Below are 16993 nucleotides of genomic sequence, written 5' to 3' on the forward strand. Positions count from 1 at the left end.
GTATCTTAGAATCTGTTCTTGCATTCAGATTTACTGTGTTCTTCTCCATAGCTAAACAAACGTGATGAATGGATCACACGTTTCTCAAACCATTCCCTTCCTGACGGATCATTAGTCTGTGGCGGGGGTGGTTTTTCCCATCTCGGAGAGTGTTGTAATGACCGTCTCTGCATTGACTTTGTGGTGGCTCACTTTTGTGTGTGTGTGGTTTTTTTTCTTTTTGGGGGGGGCGTGGGGGGGTTATTTTAGTGCCAGGTTTTTTTTTTAAGATTTATTTATTGATTTTTAGGGAAAGGTGGGGGGCAGAGGGAGAGGAGAGAGAGAATCCCAAGCGGGCTCCACGCCCAGCGCAGAGCCTGATGCGGGGCCCCATCTCACGACCCTGAGATCGTGACCTGGGCCAAAATCAAGAGTCGGACACTCAACTGACTGAGCCAGCCAGGCGCCCCAGTTGACCTTCATTTTAGACAGTTCCACCCGTACGAAGCGATCTGCAGGTAGAGCCCCGAGCACGCGGTTGCCCAGCCCGATGACCCTGGGCATAGACGCTGGAGTGTCTGGGAATTACTGCTTCATCTCTGCGATGCTGTCGGGTTCCTGGCCGTGTGTACTAACCAGCTGTGCGGGAGAGAGGGCGGCCCCTGCCTCTCTCTCCCCAGCCGTTCTTCCTCCTCTCCTGCGTCCCTACCAGATTTGTCATTCCCACTTCTCCTCCAGGGGAGGAAAGTTCTGTGAGTGACACTTTGAGTGATTCTGGCAAGGAGCACAGGTGTTACAACTCTTTATTGTCCTTGGAAAGCAGTAGATCACCTTGTCTGGACTACATGGAGCAAACACAGCACAGAGGGAAAAGCCCCGGCCTGGGAGTCAGGAAATTGGTCTCTCTCCAGAACTACAATCTGGGATCGACCTTTGCCCACTGTACCCCTCAGATCCCTACTCTGTAAAATGGATGAGCTCGGAGGACTTGCTGGAGTTTATAGTTTATGTTTCTGCCCTTAAATCAAGGGCATTGCTGCTTTACAAGCAAGCTATGAAAGTTGTCTGCAAATCTTTAAAGAGGGCCCTTGATGTTACCTACAACAGCGACGGTTTTGGAGACGATTTTGCTTTCCAGAGAAGGCATTGCTCAGCCTGATATATTGGATCTGGAAGCCTGGCTGCTCCCACGTCTCCCACTACCCTGTTCTTCTGCCACCCTTGCTGAATATTGTGAGCCCTTTTCTGAAGGTAGGTAGTAACTCGCACAGCGAAGTCCCAAGGAGCAGCTGCGGTGTGGACAGCATCATCTTCTGGGGCTCGGATGTGGCTCATATCCAGCCAGTTGGTATGACAGACCCTTGAGGATGTTTGAGGTACCTCTTGGAAGGAAACTCAGCCTAAGAGATAAAAAACTACACACGACTGGGTAATCCAGTAGCTAAACCTTCGTGTCTGGAGGAAGGAATGGTGTTACACTGTCACTTGACTTGCCTTTTGGCCCAGGCCTGGTGCTCCCATGACCAGGACCTTTGGAAAGCAAGAGTAGGACCTACAGGAGGTGACGTCTGGGAGACATTCGGTCACGAGAAGAGTATAGCATACAGAAGAAGCATTTTAGGGGTGCCTGGCTGGCTCTGTCGGTGAAGCATCTGCCTTCAGCTCAAGTCATGATCCCAGGGTCCTGGGATCGAGTCCCACATCAGGCTCCCTGCTCAGGGAGCCTGCCATTTCCCCTGCTTGTGTGCGTTCTCTCTCTCTCTCTCTGTCAAATAAATAAAATCTTCAAAAATAGAGGAAGAAGCAGCATTTCTGTTTCAGAGACCCCTGCAGAGTCTTGGCACCTTCACAACACCAGTGCCTAAGTATCTTGGGCCCTTGAGGAACAGCCCCAGAGAAACCGATGGACAGGTGCCAAATAAGGCCCCGGTGGAACTGGTGGACAGAGAGCCGGTGGGATCTGGTTATGGCTAATCTAAGCCCTCTCGTGGGCAGGAGGGCCTGAGAGTGGTTTGCATGAGGCCGTCCCAGGAAGGCATAGATGCTCCATCAGCATTTCTGCATCGTGGTGCAGTGGAATTCTCTGGTTTGTAACAGCTTTCACTAGGGGCAGGGCCTTTTAATAAATCAGAAGCACGCTTGTGGTTGTTGGAGAAAACACACCAAGGGCCCCAGCAGAGGAAAGGAGGTTCCTCTGACATCCCTTTTTAAGGGTCTCCTATTTGGGGTCAATTAGAAGTGATAGTCTTCTCACAGCGGTATTGCTGGGGTCTTTGTCCAGAGACCCCCATACACAAGGCCGCTTTGGACCACATTATGGAAATAATCAACTTGAAATGACTTTCATGTTATTTTGCTGACCTACTTTTTGCAGCACTTTTTCTGTTTTCCTTGGAGCCAAAGAAATGCTTCCCATGATGTAACTGAGATCATCTTACTCTGATGGTGGGTAGGTTTCAGCATTGGTAGCCGGTAGCGGCGGAAGGAGACAGTTGGAAATTCTTTGGGTAACGTGTTGGATGTTTTTTGTAAATAGATAAAGGTAGCAGTAGAGAATTGTGTGATGTTTGCTAGGGACTGTTTTGTTTTCCCGAAAAATGGAACAGACCAAAAACCAAGGAATCGTTTTCAAAACCATTTTGAGCATCTCCCAGCAGAATCTAAAAGGGCCGACCTCTGAACGAACAGCAGAGTGTGGCAGGAGCCAGAGGGTGGACAGATGCCCACAGCCAGGAGGAGCCTGGCTGCTCTGGAATAAGGAAATGATTTGCTCAAGGACAGACAGTGTTCAGAAGAATCCACATAAGGACGTTGCACTGGAAGACACATTTCATTCGTCATTGGACGATGTGGCGGGAAGAGAGACAAGGCCATAAGCCATGTGGTCTTTCTCCGGCTGCCGGTTCCTTTGTGAAGGCTCTGAAATGGTAGTTGAGTTATGGCATCTGTAAAAGACTTAGAAGCACCTGAAGTAGCCTGTAATTTGTGCCAAATAACATTTGTAAGTAAATCTTTATGGATGAATAACAGGCATAGAGAAAAGTGTGCAAACCTTAAACCACAGCCTGCTAGAGGTTCATATGCTGCGTGTGCCAGTGTTATAGAAACGGAACACGGGCAGCACCCCAGAAGCCAAGCACCCTTCCAGTTACTGCCGCCTGCTCCCCTCCCCCAAGGGGAGCCGCCGTCCTGGTTCCTCGCATCGTAGGTTCATTTTACCTGCTGTTAAGCTTTGTGTAAGCCAAATCATAGAGAATGCCCTCACGTGTCGAGCGTGCTGTTGCGAGAGCCACCCATGTCCCTCCTCGTTGCCGTTTACTGTGACTGCAATAATACGTATCCACTCGTCTGTTGGTGGGTGTCGAGTTTATTTCCAGCGCGTGGCTGTTAGGAATATTGTTCCTTTGAATATTCCCGTACGTGTCCTTTCCTGAATATTTGCACACACTTCTGTCGGAAAGGGAGTCGCTGTGTCGTCGAGTGGCCGTATGTACGAACTTAGTGAATGTTCCAGTTTCTGCTTCCACCAGGAGCTCGCTGAAGATTCCAGTTGCTCCATCTCTTTGCCAACGTCTCTTCGTTTTTCACTGAGCCATTCTGGTATGTGTGGAGTAATATCTTACATTCGTTTCCCTGATGACTAATGAATTTAAATTCCTTTTCATTTATTTATTGACCATTGATTTTTACCCACTTATGAAATGCCTGTTAAGTGTGTGTCTGCTTTTTTTAAGGCTCTCTGCCTCCTTTTGTATTGATTTGTACACATTCTTTATATATTCTGCATTAAAGTCCCTGGTTAGATGTATTTATTGGAGATATTTTTTCCTACCTGGGGAATTACTTTCTGCTGTAACAGTGGCTTTTGGTGAACCACAGTTTTTAATTTTAATATATGATTAGTGCTTTTTGTGTCCTGTTTCAGAAATCTGCTTGCTCCAAAGTCATAAGAAGTTCTGTGTTATTCTTCTGTAAGCTTTTTGTTCTATTTATGAGATTGAGACTTGTGACCCGTCTAAAATTGGTGGTAAGATGACATGAGGTGGGGTCAGATGGATTGTTTCTTCCAGGGCAGGTATGTGACTGGAGTCATTACCAGACCCGCACTGCACGGCGGCATCCCCTCTGCCGTAGATCAGTTTATATCGTTTATGTTCATTTGATTCTGTTAATGACAGCTCTTAAAAAACAACAACAACAGAAAAAAACCTCCAAAGTTCTTGTGGCTTGTGTCTAAGAACTTTTCATTCTTAAAATTACAGTGTTTTTTATTTTAAAATAATCATTCATAATTTCAACGCTGATAGTATTACAGTTTTCATCTTTAGTTATATTTCTCTTCTATTCATATCATCTTTTCTGCATGGAAGTTTATATTCTGCTTTATCTGTGTCTAAGTAGTCTTCAAAATTTGATTTGTCGTGTGGTATTTTATTGGCAGACACAGTGTGTTCAGCGTGTTGCTAGACATTTAGGATGTTCTTACTTAGAGTGATGAAAACTACCTTGTAGAGATTTTACTGGCCTGTCATTTTACAAGAAGGCAGCAAATGAGAATGGATGTATCAGTTTGGGGCCCCGTCTTCCTGCTTTCACTTCTTTTTAAGCTGAGTCTCCCATTAATCCAGCCTCTAGTACCGGTTCCTTGGTCCTTTATTAGGGGAGTTGATACCATACCAGTTCTAGCCAACCGCTTTCAGTTATTATAAAGTTAAAGCCCACTACTACTATAACGTAAGCCTCACTGATATTTAAAGTGATATATTCTTCTTTCATCTATGAAGCGATCTGTCTGCGGGGACAGCTGCTCTGAAAGCTGCGTGAACTGGCAAAAGTACTGGCTTGCATGAGGATGACCTGTGTTTGTGTAAAATCTAGTTAACATTTTAATAGTGTTCCTTTTCTTAGGAATTACCTTTCTTCTGGTATCAAGTGAGTTGTATCTGTGTCGTGGTAACCATGCTTCATCAGAATGGGGACACATAGCAGTAGTCTCAAACATCTCCAACTCCAAGGCTCAGGGACTGAGCAATAATGTGAGTGAGCTTTCAGAATGTTCTCAGGGCACTTATAGTAACGAAATGCGAGAAAACTGAATGTGGGGCCTTGGTCTTCGTTTCCGTCTCCTCCGTGATGGTCAGCACAGACCTGTAAACCTAAGTGGTCCATGCATATTTGTTGCCATAAATGTAAAACGTGCAGGAATTACATGAAATATTCCTTCACCAACTGTTTTGAGCTCTACTCTTAAATAAATCATGATATATGGGGTTGTAAGCTTCTGTAGGATGCTCTAAATTCTGTAATTACTAAACTGACTTTGAAGAAAATATTAACCATCGTAAAAGTGATTATTACAAATGGTAGAGGACACTGGGGTGGGATCAGGTGACACAGGCCCACATCGAATGCCAGGATGGCCTATGAGGGGGTCTGGAGATTAGGGTCTTCGTGGAAGTAAGAGTGAACAGGGCCTTCAGTCCAAGACTATCAGACGCCTCACTCTCAGAACCTTGATTAACCTCAAGAAGCATTCCAGCTCCCCGTCAGTTGGGAATCCAAAACTCCCTCAGCGGACACCAGGCACCAGGGAAATCCAAGTCTGGCGGTCCGGGGCTGAGAGCACAGTTTCAGTTTCTAGGGCCTACACTGGCTAATGCAGGTGTGACACACGCAGGGTTATCGCAGGGCTTATTGCTGCGTGGTCAAACAATGCAAGCATTCAAGGCACAGAAGCAGCCGAAGGTGGGTTTTTTTTTTTATCTTCTGGTTAAAAATAATTTTTTTTATAATCGTAAAAATAGCATATAATGTAATAAACATCTACCTAGAAATGAAATTCAAAGATAAAATAATCTGCCTGCTTACCTAATTTCAAAAACATCAATACAGTTACCTTTGCTGTGATATGAAGATAAATAAAGGAGAGATGATCCGCAGTGAAATTAAGTACATTGCAGCGTGCGGACGCTCCAGCTTACCACACCGATGGCATCGTCAAGTGAGCAGCTCCCAGTCTCCGGGAGCGTGGCGGCTGCAGGGGCGGCCTGATGCCGATGTGTGGTACTGATGACTCAGAGGCCGCGAGTGGCTTTCGCTCATACGGGGAACAGCTCGTTTTCTGAACAGAATTCCTGAAACTCAAAGTGTATTAAATTGTGAAGAAAGTACTTCGTTATTAAAAGGGAGCTAGGTTTAAGCTCAGATGGTTAGAAACAGGTTTGTCCAGCAGAATGCTCAGAGGGTGTGTGCCTGGGGGAATTCCTCAAGGGGGGACATGCGTGCACATTGCAAGGCCCTGGGCCCCGGCCCTGCCTTCTGAATGCCAGCAGTAGATGCCAGCCAGAATGTGCCCAGGAGACACCAGATCGCCTAGATTTGTCCCCCTGGAGTTGTAGCACTGCCTGTGGGATGCTGCCGGCACCGTGGGGGATCTGCAGCCTGAAGTCAGACTGGCGAGTTGCACGGTCCGGGCGTCCTTTGCGGAACGTGCCCAGTTGTTCTTCCAAGTGGTCGTGACCATCGTTTCTGTCTCCAGTGCCCGAAGACCTACTTTTTCTGCACCTCTTTACCAAACCCGTGCTCTCTTTGGACTTACACCACTCCTGTTGGTGTGAAATACCATCTCTTTGTCTTAGTTTGCATTTACCTTGTTATTATTTAGATTGATTCTTTTCTATATGCTTTCTGACTATTCAGGGCTTCCTTTTCTTCCCATCTTCTCTTGGAACTACTGATGTTCTTTGGCTGTATTGCTAGTGGGTTGCCTGTCTTTCTCATTGATTTCTACAGATTCTTTATATGTTACGCTTACTAATCCTTTGGCTTTTAAACATTGAAAATATTTTGTAACTTTAAAATTTTTGGCATTTTCAGGATACAGTTCTTACAATATAGTGATAGTTACCAGTCATCTTGTGATTCGTGCTTTCAGTTTCTGTGTTTCACCTTCAGGTCTTTGATCCCTGTGAGATTTATCACTCCGCGTGCTGCACGGTAGAGGTGTGCGTATTATCGTTTCCATGTCATTAGCTAATTGTGTCAGCGATGTTCTCCCAGTGATCCCTCCTTCCCCCGTGCCGCCCCTTGGTCACGTCCGGGTTCTGGGCTCTCTGTGCGTTTTCTCTGCTGTGTAAGACACGCTGCCATTGCTACACCGGACAGTTGTTCTCCTTCAGTTGCGTTACTTTCCAAGAAAGGAGTTAGGAGCAGAGCCGTCTTATTTGTCGTTAACGTGATCCGCAGCTCGGAGCTTGGGGAGCTCTTCTCTGGCCTCACTGTGCAGTCAGGTCGTCCTCTGTTTTCTTCCCTGGATCATTTCAGCCAGGGTCTGTTGTGCGCCTGTGACGAAGTTGCCATTTCATCCAGATGTGACTCCGCTTCCTGCCTGTAATTGGAAATATTTCGAGTTTAAACATAAAAAGAAGACCAGTTATAACTTCCCGGTTGTGTAAAGCCGTATCTCTTTTCTTCTTTTTAACCTTAAAACATTTCCAGTGTTGTTGTAAACTGTGCTAGGCATTTTGTGCTTTGTGCTTTATTTAAACCATTTGAGTTGAAACATATCTCAAAGGAGCATCTCATAAAAGTGTATTACTATGTAAAATATAAATGTAGGTCAGTGGGCCAGGACACAAAGCTCATGCATGGATCTGACTATGAATATGAATTTTATGCCTCAAAGGAAGTTATCAGAACCTTCGTTACAGTTAACCAGTTAATGGCATATATATATAAAAGCAGTTCATACCATACACCGAAACGACCCCCGAATTGGTCAGCAACTTTATTAATAAGACAAGTACCATAAACAGCATGCTGCCACTTCTGTTTATGCGTGCTTACTCCGTCCTGGGACTCGGATGCAGTGCGTGGTGTCTTCATGTTCACAGGAACCCTGGAAAAGTGCCACCTGCTGCATTTGCATGTTGCCTGTGAGGACGCTGGGACTTGGGAGAGGGGAGGTGGCCGGCATAGGCTGGAGCTGGAGTTAACGCTGGTTCCTCCGACTGCAAATCACACGTAACGAGAACGCGTGCTGAGAGATACAAGAAGCGGTGGCAGCCTCAGGGTCCCCGAGAAGTGGAAATAGTGGGCTGCAAATGGCTCTGCAGTCCTGCCTGCCCGCCAGGGCCTCCGCAGGTGGGGACCGGTCCCTCCCTGGGCCTCCAGGGGGGCCGTGTCCCCCATGCCAGCGCCGCCTCCCACCGCGCCTGCACCGTCGTCCCCATGCCTTGTGATGTTTCTCACGGTGTGTTGTCACTGACTGTCTGCCTTTGTCCCTCTCCAGATCTTAAGCTCTGAGGACAGAGCTGTGCACATGTTCACGTGCTCATGGATTCATTGAGAAAACTTCAGGAAGTGCCTGTTTGTGCCCCTGCCCTTAAAACGAAAGGATCAAAAAACCAACAGAAAGTTGAATAAATATGTATTAGTTTTTCAAAAGCACAACTTTCTAAGCTTTTAAGCTTAGATCCCAAACAAAAAAGCTCAGGAAAGGTACTAGAGAGAAAAAATAGACGCAAAATGAAAAGAGAAACTATAGTCTGGAGGACAAAATACAATGAATCACAATGTGTATGAATAAAGAACATATACGAATGACAGGAACACTTAGGAACCTGAAAGAAGTGTAGAGAAACACTTTATAACGGGTGGTCCTCTGCCTAGTTGTCCAGGTCTGACATCTGGGTGTGAAATCTGGGTCTTAGCCTCATCCCTTCTTCCCGGCTCCGGGGTAACCGCCACGGCTGCCGGCTCCGCCTCGGCTCTGGGTCACTCGCATCCGCCCTCCATGGAAAGTCCAGGCGTGAGGTGGCGCTCGCATCCCCTGACCTCTGTGTGTGTCCCCGTCTGCCTCCTGTCTGCCCAGCTTGCTGTCACCCTCACTCTGTGCCACAGGCGCCCTGCATGCCCCTGCCTGCCCGGAACACGCTGGGGCTTTGGGCGCTGGGCCCCTGGCCTGGAATTCCTTTCCCCACCATCCTGTTAGCTTCAGCCCTTCCATTCATTTCTGCTCCAGTAGGAAACATTTTTTTTTAAATAATTAAGTGCTGCCTCCTTTCCCCTGGGCCTAGCCTCTGGAGATCCTTTTTTTTTTTTTTTAAAGATTTTATTTATTTATTTGACAGAGACAGAGACAGCCAGCGACAGAGGGAACACAAGCAGGGGGAGTGGGAGAGGAAGAAGCAGGCTCATAGCAGAGGAGCCTGATGTGGGGCTCGATCCCATAACGCCGGGACCACGCCCTGAGCCGAAGGCAGACACTTAACCGCTGCGCCACCCAGGCGCCCCTGGAGATCCTTTTTGTCCTGGTTTGACACACCAAGAGATAACCTAAGGGCTTTTTTTTTGTTTTTTAACTGACTGCCTTTTTATTTGCTCTGAGATAGGATATTAGGCAGCATTCAGTGATCTGTTCGACTTCCAGGCCCATGATGGAATTTCTTCCACTATTTTATTTTTTTTTTTTGAAGATTTTATTTGTTTTTTGAGCGAGTGAGAGAAAACATGAGGGGAGGGACAGAGTAAGAGTGAGAAGTAGATTCCCTGCTGAGCAGGAAGCCCTACGTGGGGCTCGATCCTGGGACCCTGAGATCATGACCTGAGCCGAAGGCAGATGCTTCACCAGCTGAGCCACCCGGCGCCCCTTCTTCCATTATTTTAATCCTAGACCTCCCTGACCATGTCATTCCCTGGGCGAGAGCCAGGCTGTACAGCGGCAGTCTATTCCTGCAGGAGTGGAGGTGTCTGGCTCCCTTAGGTTCTGTCTTGGGACATCAATTGAGATGCCATCGTGACCCCCAGTTATCACTCCTGCCTGATGCAGGACCCTGCAGGGCAAGTTTCTACCTGTTCTCTAAATAGACAAAGACAGCAAGCCTACACATCTCCAAAAAAGGTATCTTTGATTCCACAGGTATTCCTTTTTCTCCTTACCGTAGTCTCTCTTCTGAATCAGGCCCCCGGTCTTGATGTAACTTGCCTAAGAACTATTATTAACTGGTTATGAGCTCCAACTGTCCCTGTGAGAAGAAGAAATTCTGACCCGGTGATGTCACTGTTGTAAGATTTTTCCCTGGGGCCTCTTGTAACACCGAGAAGCTGAAGGGCAGTTGATTTAATGGACTTGTTTAGCGTACTGGGGAAACTTGACGAGTCCTCTGAAAACCTTAGCTAAGCAATATTGGTCTACTTTGGAGCTATTTGTTATATTAGCTGAGGAGGCCTGGAAAGGGCCCTTGATTATATTTTATATTCATGTACCCATCACCTACCTACCTCCATGACACATTATAAAGTGCGTGTACCCCCTGTGCTACCCTCCGTAGTTGAGTCAGAGGGGACAGAATCTGAGTTTTGCTGAAAGATACACGATAAGGGCATGAAACTTTAGGCAGAGGATATGGGCTTCTTTGGTATCTAGATTAGAAGGCCCTAGATTAGAAGGTGGTCTTCCAAAACCAGTGGTTCTCTGGATTCGCACCACCCTGGAAACCTGTACTTTATTATTTTTTTTTAAAGACTTTATTTATTTATTTGACACAGAGGAAGACAGCCAGTGAGAGAGGGAACACAAGCAGGGGGAGTGGGAGAGGAAGAAGCAGGCTCCCAGCGGAGGAGCCCGGTGCGGGGCTCGATTCCAACCCTCTGGGATCATGCCCTGAGCTGAAGGCAGACGCTTAACGACTGAGCCACCCAGGCGCCCCATGGAAACCTGTACTTTAAAGAAAAGAAAAATTTTTTAATGCAATTGATCCTTGAACAACATAGGTTTGAACGGCGTGTGTCTGCTTATCTGTGGATTTTTTTCAGTAAATGAAGTACAGTCCTGTAAATGTATTTTCTCTTATGATTTTCTTAATGACCTTTTCTTTTCTCTGGCTCGCTTTATCATAAGAATACAGTGTAGAAAATATATAACGCACAAAATACGTGTCAGTCAACTATTTATGTTATCCATAAGGCTTCCGGGTCAACAGCAGGCTGTTAGGAGTTACGTTTGGGGGGAGTCAAGGTCACAGATGGATTTTCAGCTGCGCAGGGGCTGGTGCCCCTGAGCGCCGTGTTGGTCAAGGCTCAGCGGCCTCCTGAGGTCGTGTTCACTGCCCGCCCGGGCTGAGGCTCTGGTAGGCGTCCGGTGCAGAACTTGCATTTACTACGCAGAGCTAAAGGAAGCTGTTAGCTCAGATGGATTAAACAGAAAGAGGAACCAGTTGGTGGTTCTTGAGCAGTAATGTTCAGGTTGGCTTGAAATGAAATCATGGCATTTAGGAGACCGTATTCTACCTAGACCATTAACATGTTTTCCCACAAAGTGTTTTGTTTTTTGTTTTTTTAAATTCCAATACCATTTCTATTCCCACGTTGAAAGCGCACTTCAGAACCCAGACTTCCCTGAACACAGGGGTGCTGTTCTCTGTCCGGATGGCCAGTGGGCTCAGTCTGCAGGAAGCAGTGTCAGAACTCAGTGACAGTTTACCGTCTTCCTGCCCACCAGGGTGACCTCGTCCTAGACTCATTCGGCCTCTGCATATTGGGAGTTGTTCTGGGTAGAACATTGTCAGCAAAGGGCCCATCCATCTCTCAGACTCTGTATTTCCAGTTTCAGAACCTAAAAGATGCTGTTTGACATTGTTTCTGGAATACTTTGTAGAGGGAAACATTAGAGAGAGCCTGGGGAAAAACTGGGGCCTGACAGTGTTTGTGCAATGCTGCTCTTTGAGGAAGAAGACTTTGAAGGGGGTGGTGGGGGTGGCAGGCTGGCGTGGCGAGGGCCTGCGGACACGGTACAGGGACTCAGCATTTTCTTGGGTGGTTATCTGTCACCCCAGCCTGGGAGCCGGAGTTCACACGCTCACGTAACTAAGTGCACTTGTGGAGGGAAAAGTTAGCACCAGAGAGGACTTGGGTAGTCCCTTCAACCAGACAACACTTACCGATGTTCATATAGAAACACGCTAGCATTCTGGGTGTTATCCCATGTTCCTGTTTCCTCAGCCTGTTTTCTCCCTCCATCTTGTATTTAGATCATAGGCCTTTTTTTGATAAACATTAAAAAAATAAAAAAAGCTTTTCCTCTCTTTAGTCCTTCAGCCAAATTGATGGCATCCTAATTTCTGAATTTTTTTTTCTAAACTGTTGCTTGTTCCATCCCAGAAATTCTGAAATGATTCTCTTGAGGGAACGTGTCCTTTACCCTGCTCAGTCCCAGTTGAAAAATGCCTTAGCAAGTGTCCTTTCTGTGAAGAAAGTGTTCCTCCGTAATTGCTATCGCTGTGATGAGAGCAACAGAAGTAAAAGAGAAAAGATAAAAACTTACATGGACATCTTCATGGCAAATTATGTGTGCCTGTGGGGGCGAGGGAAGAGGGAAATGCATCCGAATGAAAATAGTGACAGTCTTAGGATGGTGTGATTCTGGGTATACTTTTCGTCAAAATTATACTTGATATCATTTGAAAACAACGTAATAAAAAAATTTTTTAAACTTCTTTTAAACTGTGTTTTGCATAAATATCAGGTTGTACACTTAATAATTATCTGATAGTATTTCAAGAAATTCTCAAAGTGATTTTTAAATCTTTTTTTTTCTTTGTGATTCGCCCAAATAACCTTCCTTAATGTTTCCTTTCTTAGATTTTAAGATTGTATTTTAAAATAAGTAAAAATGGTAACATATAATACAGGTGGTGGATTTTTTTTACTATCTTTGGAACATTGCCTTTTCAATAAATCCTTAATTTTGACTAGGAATAGTCAAATTCTCTTTTCTCTTTTCTGTTTTTGGGGGAATTATAATCATGTTCACAAATCTGGGCATATCTAAGTAGCAAGAGTAGATTTGGTAATTTGGTAGCAGAATGCAGCCCAGACGTCCAGACAGACCGCGTTCACAATGCATTGACCATCTGCAGCCCGCATCCCCGGTGACACAGAGGAGGGACTGGCCTCTCTCGTTCTACTGAAACCACGTGCCGTGCGTGCAGGAAGGACATGTGCGCTGGTCATCAGAGGGAATCCAGGGGCTGGCCTCAGCGGAGATGATGTTATTCCTAGCAGACGTGGTGGGAGCTTGGGCAGACCCGGATCTGTTCTGTCGTCGTTTACAGTGGGGGGAGGTAACGAGAAGCTGGGGCCAGTGTAGACCTTTCTGGGTGCTGGGCCGAGAGGCACGGTGATAAGAAAGTTACACCTTGACCAGATAATACCTGGATGCACAGGGACTAAATTTAGTACCTTGGAAACCTCAGTCTGGGGAGGGTCCCCTGCACAAGAAAGGTCTAGAAATCATGTCAAGCTGAACAGTTAAAGGAGCTAATGATGTTTAGTGTGAGGCAGAAGAGGCTTCAGAGGATCTGACAGATGCCTTCAAAATCCCGGGGGCGGTCGGTGAGCGTGGAGGCACGTCTGGTGAGGACCTCTGGAGAGCCGAACTGGGCACGTGTGGCCATGGGGGAGACCGGTGTCAGCGTGAGGGAAGGAAGATTTCCTTGTGCTTGGAGCGCTCCCTTAATGCAGTCAGGCGGTGAATTTTGGAGGTGTTCAGCGGGGGGCAGCGCAGGTCTGTCCGCACTGTGTGGTCACACCAAGAGGCCTCGCCACCACCCTGTGAGCTTGTGTGCCGGAAGCTTCTGTTTCAGTTCCCCTCCCAGGCTGAACGTTGGGTTGTGTGGCATCCCATCACCCTGGTACCTTTACATCAGGATGTCAACCAAAGGCAGCAGGGTTGTTTCCTTGCTCCTTTAGTTGTTTCTGAGCTCAAAATGGAGACTTGGAATGCCGATCAAATGTCCCCAGCCTTTTCTCCTGTGCCCCCTTCCCTGCCCTCCCCAATCTTTAGCCCAGAAGCACAAAAATGGCCCTGTGTGTGTTGATTTCTTCTAAAATGTTGTCTGCTCTTACCGTGGATGCGAGGCTCAGTGCACCCCTTTAGCTCTCCTGTGCGGCGTTCTCTGAGCTCCCATCTGCTCAGAGACCGATGCCCTCCGGGAGGGTCTTAGGCAGCCATCTCCGGGAGCCTGAAGTAGGGAGGGAGGCAGAAGGGAGGCGGGGGTGGGGGTGGGGGGCTGATGTCCTCTCCTAAAATGGGGGTGCTATGAAGGGTGGTGTGGGTCGGGTGCTCTGTAGCAGCCTCAGACGTGAAGTCTCCAAATGCCCTTGACCCCTATGCAAGTATTTGGGAAAAGAGATTATCTCAGTAGCGATTCATCTTCATCACGTTAATGGACTTTAAAAACTAAGAGTTGTAATTAGAAATGATTCGTATTTTCAGACATATGTATCTGGACATGATCAATTCTGTGATCAAAGTAGGGATGTGTTAGCCCAGTGTGATGTAGCCACGTGATTTGTGCATCTGGAGAACAGTAGCCCACGGAATTCCTGTCTTTTTAACAGCAATTAAATGGCATCCAGGGGTGCAGGTCAGCCTTGATCCTGCCACATTTGGGAGTGTTTCTCCTGCATGACATGTATGCTGGGTTGGTAGTCTTATTTTTCTCATGTAAATTCCGAATTGATCGCCCTGTATTGACCACACGGATCTTTCCTCCCTGCAGGCATAGGGGGCCTTCAAGACTTCGTGCTCAAGTCGGCGACTCTGTGTAGCGTGCCGTCTTGCCCGCCGTTTATACCGCTCAACTTCGAGGCCACCCCTATTGTGAGGGTTGCTGTTGAACCGAAACACCCAAGTAAGACGACTTCATTTTTAAAAGCCTGTGATGTTCATGATATTTTGCAAATGTGTGCATTTCATACTTGATGCCTCACTATTTGCTTCAACAGTATTTTCATTCAGCAGTGGATTTTCATTCTGGTGCTTAATAGGAGTGAGCTCCCCGCCATGAGGCGCTGCATGCCACCCGCTCGCCAAAGGGAGTCTGACCTCTGCCTCAGGAAAACGGTCCATTTAGGCACCTTTGCTCCCTGGGGAAACCAGATCCTTCTTTAGGGCAGAGACAAGGGCATGTCTGTACCGCCACAGCCTTGGCACGGGGTAGTGCCTCGGCAAAGCTCATGTTTTATGCGATTATTCTTAGAATCTTAGCCCCAGCTCCTTGCTTCAGAATCTGTCATATGCTCTTCCCTGTAGGTTTGCTAGATTATCTGGACACGGAGCACTTCCTGCCCCACCCACATACGCCAGACCATGTAGTAACTAGTTCTTTGTCTTTGGTATGCACCATTCGCCTGGCCAGTCCTCAGTAACTCTTGTATTTAGCTTTCCGTGACATCGCTAACCTGTATTCCCCGCGCTCGCTGGTAGGTCAGTGGAGAATCCCCAGACTGTGCTTCCAGGGACCCAGGGGACAAACACTGTCAGGTGGTAGTTCTCTGCCGAGATGGAGGACGGTCCTGTTGTCCTTGCACACGCATACCCCTCGCCCCAGAGCTGGGGCCTTCCAAAAGCTTGTCTCGGCCTCATGTTCTACCAGATAGCTTTAGCATTGAGGCTCCCTCGACCCCTAGAGCAGACACTTGGAGGACTGCTTCTCTGCCCTTTGGGCTCAGTCCTGGTAAGCAGCCATCTTCGTGGGGCCCCAGGGACGGGTGTCCTTTCTGGGCCATCACCGTAGACTACAGCGCGTGGTGGCTGCATGGATTTACCCTGTTCGCTCTAACGCCGGCTTCCTCTCTGTGGCTCGTCCAGATCTGGGCCCTCCTGCTTTGCTCTTCTCTTCCACTGCTGGCCTGGCTCTGGCCCTTGTCAGCTGCCTCCAGCCTGTGTACGTACAGTGCAAGAAAGTTCAGTCTTATTGAGTTGTGACATTTGAGTGTGGCCACCATAGCTCATTCTTAGGTCTTTCTAGTAGGACTTAATTCTTCTCTACTCCATTTAGAGCTAAATGTTTAAAACAGAGAGTAAAGAAATAATTGATCATTCAGACCATGATGTTTTCATAGAAATTTGTAATTTTTGAACTCTGGCGGTTGTGTGCTGCCCTGTGCTGCTGGCCCTGCCGGGTTAACGGGCAGCCCTGCAGGGCAGTTGAAGCGGCTTCTCTACAGCTTTGGCAGCAGGAGAAGAGGGATCCTGGTGCCTGGGCCCCGCCCCATCCCGTAGCAGACGCTCAGTAAGCGTGATTTCCTCTCCATAAATGAGGCGATGTAATAAATAGAATGACTTGGGATGATCCATCTGGATGCCAGAGGTTTCCTCATGTGGGTGTCATTAGAGCGTTCTGAACTTTGTAAAAAATAAACTAAAATGATTTAGAAGGGGCGCCCAGTTCTCTTCATAATTTTAAAAAGAGCGTTGCTCCTTTCCCCACCAAATATATTATTTTTGCTAGATTTACCGTGCATGTTCTTGACTATTACTGCAGGCCCTGTTCCCACACGTCTGTGTCTGAATTTTATACGCACTGTTCTGTCTTCGTGCTGTTGCTCCAAGGTCCGTCTCAGTGCACATTCAGAATGTCTGGGAATACTTCTCCTACTGCTCTGCTCACTCCTGTGAGCCCTCAGGGGGTCGTTACTGTGGGTTTACTCTGCCCTGGTCCCTTGTGCTCCTCCTCACAGTGGGGCAGAGCCCTCTCTCCATGCATGCCCTGTCTGCTGACCGCTGGGGTAGCCCCCCTCCTGGAACCAGACTTCCCAGGGCTCCTGCCGCCGAGAGCCGCTGGGTGGACACGCTGTGCATTTCTGGGCAGAGCGTGTGTCTCAGGCCCTCTTTTCCTTCTCAACTGGGTTGACTAGTCTACCAGACACTCTCACCTTTCAGCCTGAAGTCATTCTGAGCGCTTGCTCTCCCACTTTTCTTTCTCTGATTTCTGAAGCTGGGCTCAGAATATCATGGGGGCTACCCCTCCGTTCCGTGTCCGCAGGGTCCACTCAAAATCCAGCATCGCAGTACAGAGCAGTGTAGATGTCCCATGGCCGGTAGTGGTCTCATCATCATCATCGATCCTTGCCACACACTGAGGATTTTACACTGTATGCTTTATTTAATCCCCTCAGTAGCCCTGTGCTGGGTTTTATCCCCATCATCACACGAGGTAAACTGAGGCTT

At 47.5% G+C, this 16993-nt stretch overlaps 1 protein-coding gene across 1 annotated transcript in view; it reads left to right on the top strand.

Annotated features, from left to right (window-relative positions):
• Positions 1-16993, top strand: part of EFL1 (elongation factor like GTPase 1) — a 120664-nt gene that overhangs the window by 74037 nt on the left and 29634 nt on the right. The window contains exon 16 of the mRNA XM_040642875.1: positions 14541-14672. Within this exon, the coding sequence (XP_040498809.1) occupies positions 14541-14672 (132 nt within the window). The remainder of the gene's footprint in view (positions 1-14540; positions 14673-16993) is intronic.

Source organism: Ursus maritimus, unplaced genomic scaffold (assembly GCF_017311325.1).
Source record: "Ursus maritimus isolate PB19 unplaced genomic scaffold, ASM1731132v1 scaffold_27, whole genome shotgun sequence".
NCBI lineage: Eukaryota > Metazoa > Chordata > Mammalia > Carnivora > Ursidae > Ursus > Ursus maritimus.